Here is a 25,755-nt window from a genome sequence, read left to right on the forward strand (position 1 = left end):
TGAACAACTAGAGTTCCCAGTCTCCCCTGTAATTCTTCACCCCAGGCACGACAGCACCTGGCGCAACAGCATCTGGCGCGACTGCAAGAAGCCAGTTAGTGCCGGTTGGGTAGTGCATCCTTGGTGCTTTCCTTTCCCTAAAACGTTCTGGTTTCCTTTTCACTTAATAGTGTGAGCTCGTCCTTTTCGTGGCGGACTGTTTCCCTATTGCTGTGTTTGACTGGGCATTTAATATGGCCTTTAGTCCTTTTTAATCGTTGTGCTTTACTGGACCGTTTTATTTGACTTTGTGTGCGTAATATCAGTATTTTTAGACTTTGGTATTGCGCCACTTAGATGTGAATTCAGTACACTGAGTCCTGCAGCACTTTCTCCATACCGTTGACCATGTGTCCCCCCTAACGCTCTTCACTTAGTTCTGGCTGCCCAGAAGGCTACGCGGCTCAGGATAATTACTAACCTTTTACACAATAAATAGGATACCTTGCCAGAGCAGGACCATAGCGCCTCGCTTCCTACTACTAGCATCATGAATATGCCCCTTAGTTTAGCGAGTGAGGCCCCTGTTTCTACTATGTAGACACAAAGGGCCTCATTACGACCCAGGCGTTAACCATGGCGCTATTAGCGCCATGGTTGACGCCGGTATTTTACAGATTGCGCCATGGTGGATGGCGGAATTACCGCCCCATTCCAAGGTTGGCGGGGTGGTAATTCCCCATTCACCATTGGCCCTTCGCCATTCCCATTTTTGTCCCCATAGGGCTCAATGGGAATGGGGAAGGCGGTAATTACGGTACCGCAAATTGCGGTACCGTAATTACCTCGAAAGTCCCTTTGCGGGTTCCTTCCTTAACGGTTGGTAAAACCAGCAGTTAAGGTGGGGACCCGCAAAGGGACCTCATAATTAGGCAGTAAGGGGTTAACGGCGCCGCCAACTTTTACGGCAACGTTAACCCCTTACCACCTGGGCCGTAATGAGGCCCAAATTCTCAACAAAGACTCTAGATATTAGTCGACACTGGCCTATTTATCAATTCCTTCAGACTCCATGACTTCTTCTAATGACACCAATACAGGGACTTCATTTCTCTCCGAGACTACCCGGGTCCCTCCCAGTACACTCAGCCTGGGTACTACAGAGGAGCCCATCTATGACTCAATTGGGGATATTGCTTGAACACTGTCTTCCCATGTTGCTTCTGCTTACACCTGTCTAGGTTCAACACATGAAGCACCCCTTACTCTTAATTGCCCCCCTTCATTACCTGACATCTCCTTGAATGTTGTGGGCCCATTTTTAATGAAACCTTTAAAATGTGCGCTATTGAACACACAGTGCTTCAACACACATGCCATGAGCATTCACAACTATATCCATGACTCAGATTTAGACATCCTTTGCCTTGCTGAGACATGGATAACTGAGACAAGTGGCCCCTTGATCTCTATTGCTGTCCCAGAGGGATATTCCATTGCCTGTCAAAATTGCTCACAGGGCCATGGGGGTGGGGTGGTGGTTATAGCCAAAAAACAACTGAAAGGCTTGAAGTCTTCTAGTAAATTTCAGAACTCCTAAATCTTAAGATGAACCCTACCCCACAGAATTGTGTCAATCTGATTGTTGTCTATCGGCCTCCTGTTTATATGCGGATTTTAATGAGGAATTGTTACATCTCGTTAAAGGGCTAAGCAGCCCTATGTCTTCCACTCTTGTTGCCTGCAATTTTAACCGCTGGCTTTGTAACAGCAAGGACAAAGAAGCCAATAACAACGCAAAAAAGCTGTTTGAAATTCTTAAGTCTCTGGAAAAGCCAGAAGTATTATTTACAGACCTTTCTCCTACCAACCAAGATTGGCTTTTGAAACTAAGATTGAAACAGCACGGGTACGGATTAAAAACAATCTGTCCAAAGAGCCCCCGTCAGACTTCTTGGTCCTCAGCTATTGGTGGAAGAGTGCCCTTCTTTCTCTTTCTCCACTATTACCATCCCTGAGATGATCAAAACATTAGCTAATATACAGCTTTCTTTGTGTACAGAAAATGTCATTCGACCAAAAGAAGTACTTGCAAATAAAGGGATCTTTGCTCCTTTCTTTGTCCGTTTTGTTAATTCCCCCTTTTCTTGGAAATTTGAGCCTATTTCCATAAAGGTGGTCATGGTCATCACCCTTGTGAAAAAACCTGGCCTAGATTTTACTGTCCCTAGTAATTTAAGACCAATTACGTTTCTTATTAAAAATCCTGGACAAAATTGCGACCAACCAATATCAAGCTTTTAATGAAAATATGGGGATTTTACATTGTAGACAATCTGGGTTTAGACCACTTCACAGCTTTGAAACAGCCCTCATTGATTTACAGTCTTGCATGCTTGACATTTCTGACATAGGCAAAGCATGCCTATTAGTCCTTTGACACCTATCGGATGCTTTCGATGTTCTGGCTCATGATCTACTAATCTTCCACTCGTAACAATGTTAGCCAGGGCTGTGAAGATTCCATCGCCTGGTTCTAATCTCCTTTATCCCAGCGAGTCTGAAGCGTATTCTGGGGTGATTCTACATCGCTTCTCTCTCCTATTACCTGTGGTGTTCCACAGGGGGCATGTCTTTCCCCAATTCTTTTTAATCTTTATGTTAGACCCCTTTATCGAGCCCTGGAAGAAAATGATATTTTTTTTCACAACTATGCTGACGACACCCAGCTAGTTTTGGAATTATCTAGCACTTATGAGCTAGACGCTGCTTATCTCAGACAGATTTATGCACAAATTGAGTCATGGATCAATCGTAATTGGATGTGCCTTAATGGCAATAAGACTGAACTATTGATCTTTGGTCCTTCTCACACCAGAGATAAGTTGCACCTTGATTACCATTCATTTGTTATCCACGACTGCACCATCTTAGTCGTTGATAAATTAAAAAGGTTGGTGTTTACTTGAATTCCTCTCCTAATGCAGACACATGGGTAAATCATATCTCCAGATCCTGCTCTTATCACCTTTGCCTACTCAGGAACATCCGTCCCTTCCTTTCAGAGACCAATTGTGCTTCCATTGCTCGTGCCAACATGCTTTCGCGTTTGGATTACTCTAATGCACTTTTATTAGGCACCAGTAAGAAAAATAAGACCAAACTGCAGCTCTCCCAGAATGATGCTGTTCGAATTGTCAAAGGCAAATCTAGGAAAGAATATATCTCGAGCAGTTGGAAGTGCCTCCTTTGGCTACCTTTTGTGTGTGTATACAGTTTAACTCAGCAGTGCTTGTCCGCAGATGTCTCTATGGACTTGTGCTTGTTAACCTTAAGAACTTGGTGACACCCTACCATCCGGCAAGAGCTCTTCGCTCTTCCAACCAGGCACTGGTGATTCAACCCTCTGACAAACGTGTAAATGGCTTAGGGATGGCTTTCCCAGTAACTTCCGACTAGCTTTGGAATTATCTGCCGCTGTCTGTAAGACTTAAAACTAACATGGCTAGTTTTCACCGACAGCAGAAAACCTACTCGTTTGATTAGGGGATGTTCTGCTTCCTATTGGTGTGCTTCCCTTTCGCAGCTGTCCTGTCTGTTTTTGTTCATCGTATTATGTGAGTGTTTCCTGTCCTGCAGGCTTTTGGCACATTACAAATAAATAAAATTAAAATATTTACAACGCATACTGTCTGGACTGCGGGACAAGAGCATGGGGGGATGTGTCCTACAGACCTTGCCAAAAGTTCTACTCGAATCCTGCTATTGTCCATGGTGTGGTTGCATATGTTCGATGGCCAGCTTGTGCAACCATGGATGGTTTGGTTCTAGACAATGTTAACCACCTTGTGTAGACCTCGAGGGTAGTGTTGTTAGACAATGTTGATGAACGAGTGCACTCATGGAGGGTAGGCTTGCTAGGCAATGTTGACCATCTTGTGTACTTGTGTAGCCCTCGAGGGTAGGGTTGCTAGAAGCTGTTGATCAACATGTGCACCCATGGAGGGTAGGCTTGTTAGCAATGTTGACCATCTTTTGTACTTGTATATCCCTGGAGGGTAGGGTTGCCAACATGTGCACCCATGGAGTGTAGGCTTGTTTGGCAATGTTGATTAACATGTGCACCCATGGAGGGTAGGCTAGTTTGGCAATGTTGATGAACATGTGCCCCCATGGAGGGTAGGCTTGTTTGGCAATGTTGATGAACATGTGCACCCATGGAGGGTAGGCTTGTTTGGCAATGTTGATGAACATGTGCACCCATGGAGGGTAGGCTTGTTAGCAATGTTGACCACCTTGTGTACTTGTGTATCTCTGGAGGGTAGGGTTGCTAGAAGCTGTTGATGAACATGTGCACCCATGGAGGGTAGGCTTGTTTGGCAATGTTGATGAACATGTGCCCCCATGGAGGGTAGGCTTGTTTGGCAATGTTGATGAACATGTGTACCCATGGAGGGTAGGGTTGTTTGGCAATGTTGATGAACATGTGCACCCATGGAGGGTAGGCTTGTTTGGCAATGTTGATGAACATGTGCCCCCATGGAGGGTATGCTTGTTTGGCAATGTTGATGAACATGTGTACCCATGGAGGGTAGGGTTGCTAGACAATGTTTATCAACGTCTGCACTGGTGGAGGGTACATTTGATAGTGCAATCATCACTTCAATTCAAGACTCTTCTCACCAATAAGCTATCAAATGTACGTCCCCTTACCTTGACATTGGTATCCCTGTTTTCCTATTACGCCCCTGTGAATATAAACAAACACATATTAGATCATTATTGGTTTAAAGCCTTCAGAACATCAAGACATTAGAAATGCAAAGACACGTTATGATAATCTGGACTAACCAGAAGGGGCGGAGGTTGTTACTTGCACATCACATACAACTCCAATGGCCATCACTTGAGAGGCAGGCCACATGTGTGCGGACTCTAAGGGAAAGACTGTGTCCAGGACACATTTTTACAGTTGTTGTCATAACATGGTGGTAACAGACTATCGAGGTCAACAGGGATGAATGAAGCTCGGCTTTTTGCCACGGTTACTTAAATATCCACAGCCACATCAGCATTATTGTGGTGCTTTATAGAGTGATTGGGTGTTGCTTTCGTACCACTTGTGGCCAGAGTGTTAGAGGCACGGTTACACACTAGGCAAGTGCTATATGCTTGTACCATTAACTAACAAAACTATATGGGTTTGTTAGATGTTCTTCTGTCTGAGTCCATCGCCCTGATGCGACACACCCACAAACCATGAGATTAAAGGCAGCACTGAAAGGAATGTGCAAGTATTCGTTTTTTTGCTTGTGACACAAAGCAATTAAAGAGCTTCTAAAGACAGGATGGTGTAATATCATGTGTGTATCCGAGTGCCAAAGCTAGCACCGACCGCTCCCAAAAAGCTTCTTACAGTCACACAGAGGAGGCCAACAATCTACGTTTTCATAGGGAAGTCTTGTACGTCCTCTTTGTCGAATAGACCTGGTAGATGGTTGTCTGGACTAGGCTAATGACTGGACAAGTCCTGGAGATTGGTAGAACAAAGCTAGACGAGCAACACTTGACATGGTTTCCAGACCGGTGTCCTGAATGCAGGGAAGCTCTTAGGCCAGCGCTTGTCATACACAGACCAGGGCGGGATTTGACAGCCTCGTTGTTAAGCCCATCGTGGAGCTGTATACGACCAATCCAGACCAGGGTCATGGTCCAGGCATGGCCGCAGACCAAATTAAAGAACTAGAGCTGGGGCATGCAGAGAACTGGGGACAAGCCTCAATTAATTCACCTCCAAGATAATCTGCTACTATAAAGAGGACACAGGGTCAGCAAAAAACCTTCTTACCATTCCATGGTCAACACCTCGATTGGGTGGGAAAATCATCACAAAGGTGTCCTCAAGTAATAAGAATGGAGGGAGGGGGGCTGGGCTGATTAAAGGCCACCTACACAAAGCATCAATACATGAAAAGCATTCAGAAGGCCTGAAAGGTTGAGCCATGAGTACAGGGAAAAAAACATATTGGTACGAAACAAACAAATTCATATCCATTAATTGCGGATCACTATATTTCCTGTTGCAAGCGACTTTGCGGTGATCTGTAACAACTGTGTTTAATGCTTTGATTAAAAAAATGTCAACCTTCATAAGAAAAGGGAAGAGGCGATGAGGGGCTCTTATTGGTTGTGTAATGGGTGCAAATATTGGAAGAATTAGGGATCAAACAGTGATGTAGGCTTATTACTGCTTTTTCTCACCGACATGCCACGCATAGCGAGTGAGACTAGCGGACTCAGCGGACCTCACTGTCCAAACTAGACAGCACTCAAGATATCCAGTAGTTTACGTCACAAGGTGAAGAAAGTAGCACACTCGTTAACTAACACACCCACATACCTGATGCAGCCAAGACCTTTGTAAAATGTATAAGTCTTCTGCTCAGAACATCCCCCTACTTTCCTAGATCTGACATCCATGACATGGCATGCATGCTTGGCCTATTACTAATGCAACCTCAATTCAATTAAAGTATATAAATGGTTGATTTTCTTATTATTCTCATAATAATGAAATCAACCCTTTGGCAGAGGGCCACTTACTTTGAACTAAATTGTGGCTATTCCCCTCCTTATTTTGGTACCCTTGAAAATCATTTAAAACACATTAAGGACCTGATTCATGGAAGTGTTTTATAATGGCACAATCCCATAGGCAAACTTTCAATGAATCAGGCACCAAGTATGTTCATATTCACAGAAATGGCACAATATATTCATCAAGCTTTTTTTGGACACTAGCCCACCTCACTGGCAACATATGGATTCAAAGGAGCTACTTGGCATAATGGTGTCGGGCTTCAGCCGGACACACGGGGCACAAAGGGCCCTGCTCTGCATTATGCATGACCTTCAGACGTGTCAAATGGGAATTGGAATACTGCCAGGCTTCTCTGGGGCGGTCCACTGGGCGCTCCTGCCACATTTCCGAAGTGACCCACTGTTATTACACCTCTCCACAGAGATTATGATGCTCTTTGGTGTGGCTGGCCATGTCATGTTTCAACCATACGTGCTCCATTTGGACTTCTTCAGGGATCTCCACTACAAAACCTACTTTTAAGTATCTGCATTAAAGGCAGAAGATCCGCACTTAGGGTGTACATTATTAGGGTGTATATTATTCCATAACACAAATGCTGATGGCACACGCTTCCATTCCCCCAAACTTTTCTCTAAAGAAGAATACCATTTTCAACCTTATCTTTCCTGCAGATGGGAAGTTGCCAATTTAAAGGGGACTTTTAAGGACATCTTTTATCGAGAACTCCCGAGGAAGAAATTCCAGACACAACATTTATTACACAAACTGATTGAAATGCCCTCACTGCTGGTAAACGGCAGCGTCTAACGCAAAACATACATGCGAGTGCTATGCAGTGTATAGATGACAATAGGATAAAATGTGCACATGGGTTTGTGGATAGACATGGAGAAAAAGGCGTGTCATTGAAGAAAGCCTGAAAAGAATGTTCTAAACTAACCAGCGGATTAAACATGAGGATATTTATCGTCACTATATTGTCCAAACCTCAAAGGGATTTCACTAAGGCCAGAGGTCACATCATGCCCACAATTATCTGCACTGACCCAGTAATATCTTCTTATAGGTCAACAGCGCATTTCAATGAAATTTGGATTTAAAAGCAACATTCTGAATATCAACTCCTAGAGGAAGTCGTTGAGACTTCACCCAGACTTGACCAGGTTTTTGCCGGTGCCTTCGGCCACTACGCTCAAGCACGAATGAGCACCTAAATTGGAAATCTTGACCTCGAGCATGAAGGAGGGATTTACTCCAGTGATTATAGCAGAATGTGTGGCTTCTCCAGTCGCCGGGTTTCTGAAAATGCCTCAGTGAGCTGACCTCACACATCTCAACATGCATACTCATTCAGCAGAAGGAGCCCAGTGTCATTTTCAAACCAAAATGACCCTAAGACAAGCAAGCCCGGTCAGATAAATGGCTCAAAAGATGGAAGGAGCAGTATAACGTTAAATATATTAATTATCAACCCATTGAAGGCCAAAAAGAGAGTGCAGGAGCTTGACTGGATCAATACAGTGCAGTCCAGAGGCTCATGCAGGCCCTCCTTGGCACTCTGAGGAACAGAGGGGGTTAAACCAAATCCTGGGGTACCTGCAAAAGTTCCCCTCCGCTCACTATAGGGAATTGTTTATGTAGTGTTGCCTAAACATTTTGCCATTGAAAGAGGTGCTCCTAGTAAGGAAGCAGATTTGGGAAGTTGATTCACGATGCAGATACAGAGACATAGTTCATGTTCCATCTGGTAACCAGCTGTAAGGCATTGGCTGAGGTCTGAATGCGATTTCTGGCAAACTTTTTTAAGCAAGCCGAATCAAAATTGACACCCTGGCCCCTGCGCTGCTGACTTCTGCAACCACTCCTTGGGTCTTCCGTTCCACCCTGAAGCACTCCCTTGTGCACCCTCTTCTTCAGAAACCATCTGCCGACCCGTCCTGCTCAGCTATTTATCGCCCAATCTCCATCACTCCTTGCCTGGGCAAACTCCTGGAAAAGCTTGCCATCTCCCAGCTTAATCTCCTCACTGAATCTGTTGTTTGTCTCCATGACCATCAGTCTGGCTTCACAGCTGTCAGAAGCACGGAAACTGCTCTCCTGAACATCCGTGAAGACCTGCTCTCAAACCTCGATTCCAACACCCCCTGTGTCCTCATTTTACTTGATCTCTCCTGCCTTTGACATGGTCAACCATGCCATCTAGCTCAACCATCTACATAATAACCTGTGTATCACTGATCAGGCCCTGGCTTGGCTTACCTCATTCCTCTCTGATCGACCCTCCCAGGTCCAACGTGTGTCCTTCCTCTCCTCTAGCTCTATCTCTACCTGTGGTGTTCCCCAGGGATCTAACCTCTCTCCCTGGCTGTTCAACCAATACCTGGCACTTCTTGCCCACCGTCTTGCCTCTCTGCCCCAATGTTCAGTGCTATGTGGATGACACTCAACTCATTTTCAGGCTATCTTCCGCCACTTCTTCTCCTTCTCTCATCTCTGACTGTCTGTCTGATATCCAGGAGTGGTGTGCTGCCAATGATCTCTGCCTTAATTCCAGTAAAACTGAGATTCTTCTCATCGACACACCTGCTCCCTCCTTTCCGGTCACTCTCTGGCCAGCCTCTCTTAGCCCTCTTCCTGCTCCCAACTGTGAGGCTAAAAACTTTGGGGTCATCCTCGACTCCACACTCTCCTTCTCTCCTCACATCTCTGACGCCTCTAAGAAGTCACACTACCAGCTGCACCTCCTCAGGGGTATTCTTCCTTTCCTCTCCTTCCCCCAGAGGTTCACTGTCTCCAGAGTTCTGGTTCTCTCTAGGCTGGACTACTGCAATAGCCTCTTGCTAAATCTGCCTGCTTCTACTCTCCGTCCTCTGCAACTCATCCAGAACAGGACTGCAAGATTTGTCCTTGGCCTCAAGCCCATGGATCGTATCTCTCCAGGACTGAAATCTCTGCACTGGCTCTCATTGGCTGTGAGGATTAAGTTCAAAACCCTCTGCATTGTCCACAAGGCCTTCTGGGGCCTGGTGCCTCAATACCTTCAACTCTCGCTTCCTAAATATCTTCCTTCTCGGGCTCTTCGCTCATCTGCCTGCAACTCCCTCAGGTTCAGTCGCTTCTCCAATCAACAAGTTGGTGGTAGATCTCTTTCTTCGGCTGGGGCCTCCCTCTGGAACAGCCTCCCTGAAACTTGAGGAGAACCATCTCCTCAAAACCTTCCTCTTTGCTTCTGCTTTCCTTCAGCCTCTCCCTTGCTGAACACCTGGCTGAAACCGCACCCAGGTACTGTTTTCTGTATCCCTACAGTCCCCTACCAGCAGTTGACACCTGATGTCTGCACTTACCCCTGCACTTGCCACCAGTTGGCCGCACTTTTTACTTATTGCTTTTATTTATTCTGTTTATTTTTTACTGTCGATCCCATGTTCTGCACTGAGCCTTCCCTGTTCCCCCTAGCACTTTTCCCCTCCCCTTTTCCCCTGCACTTGCGCGATCTCAATGCCACCTTGACTAGTGAGATCGTCGTCTCTGTCTTCCCTCTGTTCTCCCCCTTGCCTCGTCACGCCTTGAAACACTTGTGTATAGGCGCGTCCTAAATGCCACATCATATCTACCTACTCGTCACTGTCGTTCAGCTTCTCAGTTTCTTCTTTTACTCCACATCCACGCTGTGTCGTTTTACCAGCTTTCAGTTCCTAAACTATGGGAATTAATTACTTATCGGTGTACATTCTCCGCCTACTCTTTCTTTATTTAAAAAACGTTTAAAAGAACATCTGCTAGCAAAGATTTTTGTCTGTCACTCAAGAATGCTCTGTTGGATTGTCTTTTTTCATGTTCGCTGTACTAGTTTGTGTTAGCTTGAAATTCTTTTCGATTTATATTGTACTATTGCTTATGTTTTGTAGTGTGCTTTGGTGAAAGGCATATATAAGTAGCATTAAATAAAGGGAAGGCTCATGCTGACCCACTGCTTCTCTAGGCCAAATGGACACAGCGGATTGGTTGCCTTCTATCCTTCTTTAAGAGGTCCAATCCTGGCTTCTGTGTTCAGAATCCTCTGCCTGGTGATGTAATACCCAGAGTGCTTTGCCTTGCAGGGACGAGGATAGCACGTTTGGGAGCCCTAGGAAAATCCAAGTTGGTGGAATCCTTCTGTTACTGGAACGTCATCACTGGGGATACACTACTTTGCCCCCCTCAAAGGGTGTCTGTTAATTAACACCCTGGTGGGATTTTCCTTGGCCTAGCAGAGCCTGACCTTTGAAGCACTAGACCCTTCCGTGCCCCCTGGGGGCAGTTCCTGTCTTACTGTGAGGTGACAACTCTTTCCCATGGAAGACAAAGGCTTTTGCCATGGATTAACCCATGTGGCTTTTTGGGCAAAACTCAGCCCCAGGCAGTGAATATACAGGAGCCCCTGACCAGGAAGGTCACAAGTAACCAAGCTGATAATAAATTGACATCACTAGGTTTCCAGTGATTCCCACCATGGTGTGATGGTTTCCAGTGATTCCATGGTGTGATGGTTTCCAGTGATTCCCAACATGGTGTGATGGTTTCCAGTGGTTTCCAGTGATTCCCACCATGGTGTGATGGTTTCTAGTGAATCCCACCATGGTGCGATGGTTTCCAGTGTTCCCACCATGGTGTGATTGTTTCCAGTGATTCCCACCATGGTGTGATTGTTTCCAGTGATTCCCACCATGGTGTGATGGTTTCCAGTGATTCCCACCATGGTGTGATTGTTTCCAGTGATTCCCACCATGGTGTGATTGTTTCCAGTGATTACCACGTGGGCAGATGTTTTGGAGAGCAGACATAAAGTTTGATTACCAGGGTCTAATGTGCTTCAGTACTTTTTTTTTTACCTGTTTCATTCTAAGTTTTCTTTAATCTCATATGATATTTTTTATTTAACATATATGAATGCAATGAGTCAAAACGTTTTCCATGTTGTGTGCTTCTGTGGGAGTCAGTTATTTATCAATAATCCATTCAATTGTGTGTCCATATCAAGAAAATGGAAAGAAACAATCTTGGGTTGTGGCTGGTGGGAATGGGTGGGGGGCACATGGTTTAGAATGAACACGTCCAAGCTACATGACAAAGAAACCACAGGTGTCAAACATTTCACAAAGGTGCACTTTAGGGCTGAGAATTCAGCACTGGATGCTGGAGCAGGGGCACCTCATGGAATAAAGTCGCAAAGTAAACAAAGGTACAGAGAACTGGACTCATTTGAATGGTTTGCAAGTATAAATATAAAGTACTATAATGTGTATTATATTCATTTATTAAAGACAACACTAATTTAAAAAGTAATTCATCTAATAGTCATTTACTATATGAAGTACTCATTTGAAAGGATAGAATAATAGTAATAATGGTATAATAATAATTAAATAATAGGTTTAAAAAGCGCTGTCTGCCAAACTCCTCCCTTTTCTTATCACTGTAATGAAATATTTTACTACCCACTTCAACAATACTGATTTCATCAACCTTTAAGTTGCAGGATCAATGCACCCCTCTCAGCAGCATTTCACATATTTTGCAAGAAGACCCTCTTCCTTGCAAAGCCCTGTGTTTGGTCGGATCACTTCTTTGTAAACGTTCTGTTCATGTTACCTGAAGAATCAGTGCAGCAAACGAATATGCCTAAAACGTCACTACTAGGAACCTGGATAAGGTAAAGGCAGATGATATAGATGACTGCATGCGTAGGCTCATGAACACTACTATGAATCTTGACCCCGCGCATGTCCTGGCTACCTGTTATTGGAAGCACCTGACCGAATTGTTGCCCCGAGTGGCCCACATGAAATCCAAGATAGTCAGAGATGAATTGAACCGCCATAGTTGGTTCACACCCGCTCTAACGAACGTTAAAACAAGATAAGACAGACCGAACGAATATGGGCAAAATACAGAATGGAGGAAAAGAGAACTTCTTGGAAATGTATGGAAAAGGCCGATAGATTGGAAATATACAAAGCCAAGAAAAACTTCTTCAACAACAAATTGAGAACGCTGTGAGTAATACTAAGAAACATTTCTAAATTTTCAAAACACGGGAGAATCCTCACACACAACGCCAGTCCTTTGTTCCAACTAATGAAAGCTCTGTGTCAGGGTTCAGCAGGCCTTCTACAATAAAAACAAGCTGGCTTACTCCAAGCGTGTCAGCCAAACTGCTTTGTATTTACTACTCAATCTTCTTGAGGCCCCGCAAAATAAATCACAACCTACTTTTAAGTTTACCCCCATCTTCTTATCTGAGATGGAGAGCGTGCTTAAGAAAATGCATCCCACAACCTCTCCTGGAGATATAATCCCATCTAAATTCATTTGGGGTAACATTAAATCATTAGCCCCTTTTCTTTTGCGATTTGCTAACACAACGTTCCATCACAAAACTTTTCCACACTCTATAAAAGATATTGTGGTAACTCCCACAAAGAAACCTGGACAGAACCCAAAGTAACTAGCAATTTGCGACCCGTTACAAATGTCCCTTTTTTACTAGGAAATAGTGGAGAAAAATGCGACTATGCAATTCCAGGAGCATTAGAACATTTTGATATTTTGCATCCTAGGCAGTCAGGGTTTCGGTCCAACTACGGCACTTAGAGTGCCTTATTAGACCTTCAGACTGAGATGCTGGGTAGTATCATTGATCGAAATCAGAAAGTATGGACTCTGTAAAATCCACCACAATAATCACGCCTCCTATATGATTGTAGATAAAAAAATACATAACAACACAGACCCTAACGACTGTAAATGCAGGCGTCTCCCTTGTTGCGGGCAGGTTATCGTGATCTGAGTATAGACTCTGGGGCTAACATCATGCAAGCATCCTTTATTAACGATCGCCAAGCAACAACAATCACTAGGCGAATAAAGAGATTTTGGAAGATGGAATCCTCAAGCTACTTGTAAAGCTACCGAACATCAGGCCCTGGTCTCTCTTACTCAGCATCACAAGCAAACGGGCTCCTTCCCCAGCAGAACTTCCCCCCAAGGGTCTTCAGTGGAAACATTGTAACTATGCTTCCCTGCTAAGCTGCCAACAATTCAGCCTGGAACAAGATGTGCCAACTGAATGTTGGGGAGGCTGCACAGTTTGCCAGAGGATAACAGTAGTCTCTTTGTCTATAATTAAATTGTGATCTGATTTTCTTCCCACAAGCTCTATACAGTTTGAATATTATGCCAAGTCCCAGAGGCTAACATTATGCAGCTTGAACGCTTTCCTATATCCACTGATGACATACTCTCCGCAGGAAAAGAATCTTCTTGTAAGTTCATGCAATCAACCTGGAAACCACGCTGGATATCCTGCAAACCACTGCCTACAAGTAAAGGCCCGGAGGCCATGGCACCACCAGCCAAGGAGGCCTCATACTTCCTAGCATGACTTCCGGCATCCGATGCAATCCGGTGCATCCACTATGCATGAAGATATGAGATTACAGTGTGGGGTAGACAGGAACTAATTGAAAAGAAAGGCAATTTCTTCGAGTCATATAATGTAACCCAGTACCTCGTGGCTTTGGGGGACTCCAAAGCTGTCACTGTTGGCTTAAAGAACATGGCAACTCCCAGTGATGGTTCGAGGGTGTTTAGTACATTTCTGCATGGTTCTAAGGTCCACCCTACCACTCTTGTCTCGATATTTCAGTTTCCACCCTTACCCAGGCATCCTTACTCCCCAGGTTTGTCTCTAGAGCTTGTTGACCCCCTACTGTCTAGGTCTAGCTTCTCTAGAAGCGAGGGCTTAAATGCATTCTCCCTCAGGGAATTACTAGACTAGCCCTACCCAATCCTGGTGTTAGATATGTAGGGGTTGTAGGGATGTGCCTTCAGATACTCTTGCCCCACGCAGTATTCCTCCTCTTACACTCAGATGTTCATTTCTCGCTACTACTCTACCCTCCTGCAGCTACTCTCCTCCTTCAAAATCCACGCCACCATCACTACTACTTCTCCTTCTGACCCTCCAATGTCTTTCTTGCTTGCTCTACCTTCTACTCCCACCCTCTGATGTTACTCTCTACTACTCCCTTCCTCCCCTCTCGCTTCTCTACTCTCTTACCACTCACCCTCCTTCTTTACACTTCTATTCTCTACTCCACTATTACTCTCCACTCCGCTACTACTCTCTCCTCTCCACCTTCTACTTTCATGTTCACAATCACCTTCCACTCACTCTCTATGCTACCTTTACCGCTCTCACTCACCCACCTTGCACACTCACTCACAATACATTACTGCTTGCGCTCACAAACCAATAACTAACCTTTTCTTTGAAATGCCTCCTCACTCCGATCCACTGTCCTTCCTCCTTCTAGTCTCCTGGTCCACCACCTCCTCCTCCGCCGCCTCTGACCTCATAGGAACAACCCAAAACTTCCTGATGCCTTTCATATCCTCTCCCTCCGTCTCTCATTGGGTCTCTTCCTCTGACAAATCTAGTTCTGACTTCTCGTCCCGTGAGGAGTTACAGTGATCACAGTTTACAAATTGGGGGCTAAGCCCATCCCTTTCTTACATGCGGGAGCCGATGGGCTGAAACAATGGGGGTCTAAACTTGAGTGTGTCCCAGTTCGTGCTACAGAGGCACAATGCTGCAAGTCTGTGACAGTCTGTAACGGCTCAGTCGCATCTGTCATAGCGCACTGGAGAGCGGTGCATGGCGTCCCTGGCAGCTGCACAGAGCTTCTGATATCTGGACATGCAGCTATCTTGCTTCCTACTGGTTGCAATAATGTGATAGCTGGAGTTGTTGGCCGAATGCCTGTGGCGGGCTGCTGTCTTGCAGCCGGTCTGCCCCAATCTTAGTTGTTTGTTGTCGTGATCTGAAAGGTACAGAAGAAACTGGCCAGCAATAGTTTTAAGTATTATGGGGTTATCTACAGTGGTACTGCTAGTATTCAGGCAGGCGCTCAGGGAGGAGACGGGAACTGGGGCCCTCCCAACTGCTACCGTCCTCCTCTGGGGTAGGATTGGCTCTGGCTTCCAAAGTGTTAGGCTTACCACACCGGGCTGAGAGGGGCCCTATCCCATTTTGACAAGGTCAGATTATTGACTTTGTCACAACAGCTAGATCAAGAGATGCTTGGAATATCCCAGCCCTTGAAATACTACCAACTACCTTACTACCGTACAACCAATTCAAGGATTACCCTATAACAAGGTTGTCCAACACCAGGCCTAGAGGTCCAGAAACAGGTCAGACTTTCCAGATAATCCTCATTAATAGTCGTGAGATATATTTGCATACCATGATCCTAAATATAAGCATATTAATGAGGGATATCCTGAAAAACTGACAGAATTCCCTCGTCAACCTCTTCAAACTTAAAAAAAAAGAGAAGATTTATGACACGATCAAGAAGGACCTCATGCATGTCCAGTTGATTTCATGAACATGTCATTACTCCACCATAAACACTTTCTGCCACTTAACCTGCTCCACTCTGTTAAGGTCAATGTGTGCAGCATACTCTACGAGGCCCCATTAGACATATGCCTGGTTAGCCATTACAAATATCTGACGGGATGCTAGGAAACAGCGGAACCATGGGAAATATGCCAAATCTTTCACTCAAAGCAGGTGGATGCCCAGTTTCCTTGGAGAAAAAAAACCTCATTGAGAGCAAAACAAATTATCCAACTAAATCTACCCTAAATAGCAAAGACTTGCGTAAGAAACCGTGGCAAAACAACTGCAGGAGTTTATAGAAAAAAATGATATTCCAGGTATCGAGGTTGAAGGTTGGATGAACACGATCTAAATGCAAGGCCTGTTTATCAATCAGCATTCACTAAGCAGGAGGTATCGCTGAAGAACAAGGAGCTAGCGGCTAGCGTCCAGCAAATGTCTGTAGCCATTGGTGAATTTAAGGCAGGTGGTCGATGCTAGTATAATTATCACAGAAAGAGGCCTGCTGTAGTTTAAGTCCTAAGGTGGCTAAGACAGCCCAACGCCATGGCAGATATCATAGTATGTCAAGAGGCGGTGGCAGGGAGTGGCTTGGCGATGATGGCCAATACCTTGCTGCGTATTCGCTGCACATCTACGGAAAGATTATTTTACGGGGGGAACATCATGGCAGCGTATTTCGAGTTGGTGCTTGTGGGATGTATCAACCCACTCATCCAAGCCCTGAAACATCACTGTGCATTGCTGGCAGCAGAAACATCATAATGGCCGCCGGAAAGCATGCTGCTCGCTAGAAATCACCAGAAATTGCGCAGTGAAAACCTGAAAAATAGGCCACCATCCACTTTTGCCTATCTTAGTGAGCACAGGAGATCACTGCCAAAAACCACCATTGGGCTACCCACAAAGTAGCCTGAAACCACTTGGAAATAGCAATGCTGGTTGAAAAAGAAACACAGAGCTGTTTAAAAATCTGTTTTCTTGATTGTCAAAAATTGCTAAAATCATGGCTCACGAAGCACCTAAAAGATCCAACCTCTTTGTTGGGTGTTCCACATCATTACTGCAAGCATCCACATCAATACAATGTCAGCAAAAATCATATGTTCTCAGAACAAAATCCTCTTTTAAAGATCCTTGATGGAAAGATAGCTGTCCAAAATGGGTGTAATACCGTTGCTCACCTCTACCAGAAAGCCAGTGTTTTAAAACGATTTTTGTAAAGTTGACCAATTGAACCCCAAACTATGCCCAAGAAAGACTTGCTATCAGAAGCCTAAGAGGTGGATACAATTTAAAACTATATTCTGAAAAGGCTTGAAGGAAGAAATTGTTTAATGTATGTGTTAAAAATGTGGGTTATATTATAAGAAAAGACAATTTGTAGGCATTGAGTTTAAGAATTAAGGGTTTCCCACACTGTGCTTCAAACGAATTTCACACCATTTCCCTGGACAAAGCAAGCTTCCCTGCCCTTGGCCAATAGATTGACAGGCTGGTGTGAACAGGAACTAGCAGAGGCACCCTGGCCTGTTACTCTCAGTCAAGACAATGGATTCTTTGGGATGAATAGGATATGCTAAATTTGGGTGTAACTGACAACAAACTGCTGGAAGGAAACAAGACATGTGACCCTCTGAGTCAGCCCAGCTCTAGGAGGCGGACCAGACTGAGATGTGAATTGAATTGAAAGCAAATGTATGTTTTATAAAAATGCTTATAACAAATTGTACCAAGCTGACAAAAATGGGAAACTTTGAGGTTCTTAAAATGAAAAATTCCCTCACGATTTAAGACTAAGCTGGATGCCGTGTGATGTTCTGAGACCAAACCCCAGAATGTATTCATAGTGTAACTGCTGTGTTATTGCTATGAAGATAAGAAATTACAGTAATATGCCCAGAGAGGATATGAATGCATGTCTAAAAATGGGTGCAGAAATAATATTGGGAAACCCACCAAAAGCACAAAAAGTGGTCATTTCTGAACCAAAGCTCCTAGGAAGATAAGAGTTGGACAGAAATGTACCTTAGGCAATCTGGCATGCAATTTAGGCAGCATTAACAAGTTGTGTACATTGTCAATATGTGTTTTATGAAAAATCAGATATGCTGTACAGACACAAAGGGGAGTGTTTTCACCTAAGCCATAAACATGACACCGGGTGACAGGCTGATCCTTTCACCAGTCAGGGGACAGGGAATCCTCTGACCAATCAAATCCTTAGAGGGTTGGGCATAGAGAATCAGCCTCCCCACCCACTTTGGAAATACATAAATAAGGACTGCTAGGACAGATACGACACACACATTTTTCCACTACTCAACTGATTTCTTGGCGTAGCACCCTGCAGGAAGACTCCAGACTCCAAACTCCAGACTCCAGATCTAGACAGAAACTCTAAAACCAAAATCTAGAACCCTGAAGCAGAGGCCTAACCCAAAACTGAACTCTTTGCAGCAGGCCTTCAGAACCTAGAAACCTGATTCTAACCCCTAAACTTCCACGGGGCCTAACTAAACCATTCAACTGCCTGGCTGAGCTGTTTTGCTTCTAACTAAGAACCCTGTGCTAGAACCAAGATCCAGACCCAGAAAGCAGCGCTGTATCCAGAACCCGTCAGATCCAGTCCAAGAGGCCGTCCAGACCACAGTGCAGTGCTGAGAGCAGAACCCAGAGTGCCTGAGACCTGTCCGGTGGCGAGAGTGAAGCCAAACCCTTGACCAGATCTTTGACGAGGCCCATTCCATTCTAAAGCGTAGGAGTGAGTATCTAGTCTAGAACTGTCCATAACCAATCTCTTACTTTAAAGTAATTATCTTCCATCCATTTCAACCTGTCCAGAACTGCAACATAGAATCTTGTGTCCATCCTGTTGATTCCAAATCTGTAAAGCGCAATCTGTCATTTTGAAATCTTGACTTTATTTCTGAAAATCTACTTTCACAAAAACCTCTGTAACTTTTGAACCGAAATGTAACTGCTACTCTGAAGCTACGATCCTAAGCTTTCCAACGAACCCAAAACGACATTCCAATTCCTTATAGTTTTTCCGTAATCGTGTTTCACGCACGTGGAAAAATTGCCACGAATTGCAATTTAGCTCCTTTTCACCACATGTCAGAATAGCTGTTTCTTGTTTTCAACTGCTGAATTTCGTTTTCAATCTGATAATCATTCATGAATTATTGATAGTGTTGACCTGTACCAATCCAAATTAATTCTCGCTGGTGCTGAATCTCCTTTAGTGAATTAAAATTATTTAGCATATTTTCCCATTCATTGCAATCACATTCAAAAGTATTTTTGCCTGTTTTAAAATCATACCTGTTTTCTCTAAGCTTGCTGGGGGAACTGGAATTGAACTGCATTAATGATTGTATTCTTGAAACCTGTGTGCTCTCATTTCCACCTCTTCATATTGTATAGTGGGGGGAGTGGGTAATAACAGGGGAAAAAGTGATCATATTATCTTTTGATTGAAATCATATCAAGTTTCTTTCTGTGTTGCCTTCTTTCCCATCGTTGCTTTCCTGGAAGCCATACCAAGTATTCTTTGCTACCTTATCCTTTCTATTCCTACTCTTAAGTGATTAAAGAGATTGTTGATATTGTGATATTACCCATTACTGATTACTGTTCATATTCACAAGTGTGCTATTCAAATATTATTCTATTCATAAAAGTGTGATTTATATTGTTCAATTCTTCAAATAAACCTTTTAATTTGCAAAACAAACCTACTTCTTGGCTCAGTGAGGTCAGGGAGATACAAAGAGAGGGGAGGTTATACAAGGGTTCGTCATCCAGATTTAAAGAACTTTGACATAAAAATATATAAATAAGGGCTTCCATTGGGCATCCCATAATAAGCATTGACTTAGGTGGAGTGCTGGATTGAAGTCACTTACATGATAAAGATATTCAAATAAGACAAAGCAGTGAATGCGATTTATCAAGCCTTCAGTTAAACATCCAGCACCATTAAACACAGATATGTTGTAAGCACCTGGGCCAGACTTGGAAGGAAAGGAACCAGTACATTTGGTTTGGAAATGTTACACAATAAAATATTCCTGGAAAAGTAAATAATACTGGAACTGAAGGGGTACCGATAAAGTTTACTGAAAATAAAAACCGCAAAATAAAAAATAAAAAATATTCACACTTTCATAAAAGGTGGTTTCCTTCCATTTAGAAAGTATGCCTTCCTTTCTGAAAATACCCAAGTGAAAATAATGGGGTAATGGACTTGTGGGGTTCCCCTGGTACTCTTAAATCAATAAGAAACTAAAAATATGTTTTAAAACAAATGCATTTATTTGCATTTTTGGGAAAACAAGAAAAATAATATATTTAGTTAGTTTTACTTTAATCACTTAAAATGCTTTTACTATTCCCTTCATTTTCACAATTTGTTTTAGGGTCCTGGTTGTTTTTACCTTGACAGTATAACATAGAACCTTGAGAGGGGGTGTGTGGTACGTAGCAAAGAAGTCTGTAAACTGCAGGGGGCGGTGAGTGTGGCAGCAAAGGATTCCCTGTCCTGGGCTCTTCGACACACCCCATACGCGATGTCGCAGTGGTCCCGTGGGTGCAGTATTCCTGAAGCAAGAAATAAAGTCAAAAAACAAGATGGAATTGAAATCAACTGGGAGGAAGTGCTAGATTTGGTGGAGTCAGGAGCACCGCCGTGCGTGGGAATAGTTGAAATTTCTGTTTTTGAATGCTAGGCTATGCGGTTCAATTCTTAGGCAATGAGGAACGATACCGACTTCCAACAAAATGTAGATCCAAGCAAACAGGTATTTAAGTGCCTTCTTTTCAATGCATTTCTTACTTTGACTGGGAAATTATGATTACCGCTGCGATGTGTTTTGGCCCTTTCTGTTCTTTTAGTCTGGCAAAGCTGCCATTCACCCCGAACCCAGCACATTTTTGGCTATGAAAATATTTAAATAAAGTAACATCATGTTAACCGGTCAAGATTCTGTCTCTTCTACAGGTCAAGATAAATTAAATACAAACATGTTGATTATTTGTACCTCAATATAATTCATTGTATATTAGTGATGTGCCAGTATATATGTTGTGTTTCTTATTCTCTATCACAGTCAATTAACAATGATAATTGACTCCAGATGTGGACGAGTAATAAAGGACACAAGCTTTATCCCATATGATCTCTGTGCTCTGTCCTGTCTCCTCCTCTCCCATAAATGGCGGCACTCGCTGGGATGTCCTCATGGCTTCCTTCGACTCCTCCAGAGTCATCCTTAATGTCTACCTGAAAAGGTCTTTAAGGCTGGCAAGCTTCTTCATCTTGCCACTCTCAACTCTCGCTCTGCTGTCAAACACTTCTCTGACATTTGCCACCTCCTTGAAGAACTGGACCTTGATGTCCTCGGTCTTACGGAGATATGGTTCACGGCCAGCTCTGTCACGAGCTTTGACACTCTACTCCCTGATGGCTACAAGATCCTCTCCGCACCTAGATCTACTCTACCTGGAGGGTGCGTAGCCCTCATCTTTCCCGAGTGGATTCCTGCCACTGTCATTCCCACTCAGATTTACTCCTCTTTTGAATGCCTTGTCTGCAGACTCTCGATCTCTCCTAGCCACTCTCTTACTGTTGCTACTCTCTACCGGCCTCCCGGGCAAATCACCTCTTTTCTCTCTGAATGGGCTGACCTCTCCTCCTCCCTCCTGGCCTCAACCACTCAACTCCTCCTCCTTGGTGACCTCAACATCCACCTCGATTCTCACTGTCCCTCATCTCTGCTCTTTCGAAACTTCTGCGATTCCCTCTCCCTCTCTATCCTTCCCTCTGGCCTGACGCACTCTGCTGGACACACACTTGATGTCATGATCTCCCCTGGCCACCCCCTCTCTATGCCTCGGACCACTCCTCTCTCCTGGAGTGACCACTGCCTTCTCTCTTCCCATCCCTCACTCTCTTCCCCCCAAGCCAACCCCACCCCAACACTGCCCCCTACTTTCTCGGACATCCGACCTATGAAGCGTGTGTCAGCTGAGGCTTTCGCTGTCACCTTTTCTCCCCCTTCGACTCCTCTGGCTGACTCACACCCTGACACAACCCTGTCCCTTCTCTACTCTACAATCTCTGATCCTCTTGATGCTCTTGCCCCTGTTATGAGGATCCGCTTGAAGTCCAAAGCCAAGTGCAACTCCTGGTATGACTCCGACCTAGCTACACTTAAATGCACGTGTAGGGCGGCTGAGAGGAAATGGATGGTTTCTTGCTCATCCTCTGACAAACTGGCCTGTCGCCTACTCCAAATGCAATACCGACTCTCTGTCCGCACTACGAAGAGAGCCCACATTCAAGCTCTTGGCTCTACGGCATCTAACAACTCGGCTGAACTCTTTAAAATCTGCAAGGAGCTTGCCAGCCCTGCGGCAATCTACACCCCTCCTCTTGCCTCCCAGGCTCTCTGCAATGCCCTTGCCTCGCAATTTATCTCAGAAACCCAGGACATCCTGACCACTCTCTCCTCCCCTCCCCCTCCTATTCCCTCTAAGTCTGTGTTGCAGATCCCCCTTTAACCACGCTGCCACCGTCCTTCTCTTCCTTTCCGATTTTCTCCCCTTACGAGGTCGCTAGAGAAGTCTGATCTATGAAAGCCTCATCACAACAGGTTCATCCCTGTTCCTCTAGAACCATCAAGGACTACATTGACACCCTCGCTCCGGCCCTTGACGATTTTTTCAACCAATCCTTTGCCTCAGGATCCTTCCCCTCCCATCTGAAGCACTCCCTTGTGCATCCTCTTCTCAAGAAACCCATAGCTGATACTTCCTGTCTGGCTAACTATCGCCCAATTTCCATTACGCTCTTTCTGGGCAAACTCCTGGAAAAGCTGGCCATCTCTCAACTTAACCTTCATTCAGATTCTGTTGGCTGTCTCCAAGACCACCAGTCTGGCTTCAGAGCGGCCGTAAGCACGGAAACTGCTCTCTTGAACATCCGTGAAGATCTGCTCTCTAACCTGGACTCTAACATTCCCTCTGCACTCATCTCTCTTCTGCCTTCGACACGGTCAACCACACCATCCTGCTCAACCGTCTCCGTGATAACCTGGGTATCACTGATCAGGCTCTGGCCTGGCTGACCTCGTTCCTCTCTGATCGACCCTCCCAGGTCCAACTGGGGTCCTTCCTATCATCCATCTTCCTCTCTACCTGTGGGGTTCCCCAGGGGTCTAACCTCTCACCCTGGCTTTTCAACCAATACCTGGCAACTCTTGCCCACTGCATTGCCATTTTCTGCTCAAATTTCCAGTGCTATGCTGATGATACTCAACTCATTTTCCGGCTGCCCTCAGCCACCTCCTCTCCCTCTCTCATCTCTGACTAACTAACTGCCATTCAAGATTGGTGTCTGAATGCCAGCAAGACTGAGATCCTCCTCATCAGCACACCATCTCCATCCTCTTCCCTGACTCTCTGGCCGGCCTCCCTTGGCCCCCCTCGCACCCCTACCTGCGAGGCTAAGAAGCTCGGTGTCATCTTTGACTCCACACTTTCCTTCTCCGCCCATATCTCTGAGGTCTCTAAAAAGTCAAACTTCCTAATGCACCTCCTTAGAGGTACTCTGCCTTCCCTCTCCTTCCCCCAGAAGCTCACTGTCTCACAAGCTCTGGTTCTCTCTAGGTTGGACTATTGTAACAGCCTCTTTCTAAATCTACCTGCCTCTACTCCCCGCCCTCTGCAGCTCATCCAGAACAGGACTGCGAGACTTGTCCTTGGCCTCAAACCCTGGGATCATATCTCTCCAGCTCTGAAATCTCTCCATTGGCTCCCAGTGGATGCAAGGATTAAATTCAAAACACTCTGCATTGTCCACAATTCTGGAGAAACCCCTTTCTGGGGCCTGGGTCCAAAATACCTTCAGCTATCCCTCCGCAAATACCTCCCCTCTCGAGCTCTTCACTCTTCTACCTCTAACTCCCTCCCGGTCAATCGTTTTCAAAGAAACAAGCTGGGGGTAGATCTCTATCTTCCGCTGAGGCCTCCCTCTGGAACAGCCTCCCTGACACTCTAAAACTTGAGGAGAACCATCTCCGGTTCTGGAAGCACCTCAAGACCTTCCTTTTTGCTTCTGTCTTCTCCCCCCTCTCCCCTGCTGACCGGCTCTCTCTTGGCACTGTGCACCTGGCCACCCTCTTTCCCCTGGGCCCAGGTACCTGCTCACCCTGCCCCCCTAGCTCCTGGCCACCTCTTGCACTGGTGGACTGTGTCTGTACCCATACAGCCCCTCCCCCCTTTTTCTTCTTTCTGCACTTATCAGACTTACCCAGTCTGCTGCCATTAACACAGCACTTGCCACTTGCTGGCTGCACTATCACTGTTTATTGCCTCAATTTTCTATTTATTTATTATTTATTATTTATTTACCTGCTCTCCTCTGCTCTGCACTTTCCATTCACCCCCTTCCATGAACTGTTTCCCCTTCCCCTTTCCCATGCACTTGCAAGTTCTCAATGTCTCTGTGCAAGTAAGATCGTTGTTGTTTTGTGTTCTCCCCTGTTTTCCCCTCCCTTGCCTAGTCGCACTCTGAAACACTTGTGTACGAGCGCGATACAAATAAAATGTCATACCATATCATAAGCAATGTTCTCATATACTATCATTCAAGGACCCCTGCGTAACTTTTAATTGAGACTTGCGAGATATTCTCATTCTAGCGTTGGGTAATTTCTGGCATCTATCGCTCATTAGTTGTTGACACATTTGTGTTTAAAATGGCTAATTATTGCCTTCATGTATACGTTTTTCAGATTCGGGACATGAAAGTGTGAGCTACTTTGTTGATCCTGAAGAAGGCTAATGGCTATGGAACTACCGCGTATGAAACGAAAAGCGAGTTGATCTCATGAACCTGTATAATTGTTTTTTCAAATATATTTACAAATTGGGAATGCTGACTTTTTCACTTGTGCATACTCTCTATATGATGTTTACATCAATACTCATTATTCTCTCTGTGTAATACAGTGGCACATGAAATACATCTATTTTCTAGTATGCTCATTATCTAATTTGGGTTATGAGTTATTTATTTATTGTGTCCTTGTCTGTCCTACATGTTCCCATTGGTTTTAGTGTCTCTGGTTATTTGAATTAGTCACGTGTTGGCATGTTAAAATCATTTTTGACATTCACATTTTAAAAATAAATTCACACAAAATTGTCTACACTTATATGCGTCCAATAAAACGTGTTTTTGCTTTTGGATAGCGCATGTCTTTCTAGGCTTTAGAATTAGCAGGGAATGTCCCACCTTTTGCACATTTGCGTGTACATACAGGCCTCTTGAAAAGACCAAAGGGATGGGGCGAGATCTGACGTAGAGTAATCATACACAAGGACCTGGGATTGGTTTCGCAAACGTACAGGGCCACAGAGGGAAGACGAGGGATGTGCCGCGGTTGTGTGGGGTAGACGCAATGCAGGCCTCGCCTAAAGAAAGATAAAGGCGGATGGGAGACAGCCCAATGAACGGCTGTTAAAGCGATGCACAAGTCACGTGAGCATTTAAATGCATGCTCGAGGGAGGGCACGTGGTACAGGGGCATATAATAGAAACATCGAAATGCCAAAAGATGATCAAACGCCTTGCCTTCATATAGAGCTTGCTATCATAGCTGCTGTCACGCATGAGGGCTGCACATAAAAGATTATACGGGACGAGACACCT

At 44.7% G+C, this 25,755-nt stretch overlaps 1 protein-coding gene across 2 annotated transcripts in view; it reads right to left on the reverse strand.

Annotated features, from left to right (window-relative positions):
* The window catches only part of PRKCE (protein kinase C epsilon), a 1,836,175-nt gene that overhangs the window by 892,877 nt on the left and 917,543 nt on the right, over nt 1-25,755 (reverse strand). For both annotated transcript variants that reach the window (XM_069608445.1, XM_069608444.1), the window contains one exon: nt 4,693-4,727. In XM_069608445.1, the coding sequence (XP_069464546.1) occupies nt 4,693-4,727 (35 nt within the window). The remainder of the gene's footprint in view (nt 1-4,692; nt 4,728-25,755) is intronic.

This window comes from Ambystoma mexicanum, chromosome 4q (genome assembly GCF_040938575.1).
Source record: "Ambystoma mexicanum isolate Mex_15411 chromosome 4q, UKY_AmexF1_1, whole genome shotgun sequence".
NCBI classification, from domain to species: Eukaryota; Metazoa; Chordata; class Amphibia; order Caudata; family Ambystomatidae; genus Ambystoma; species Ambystoma mexicanum.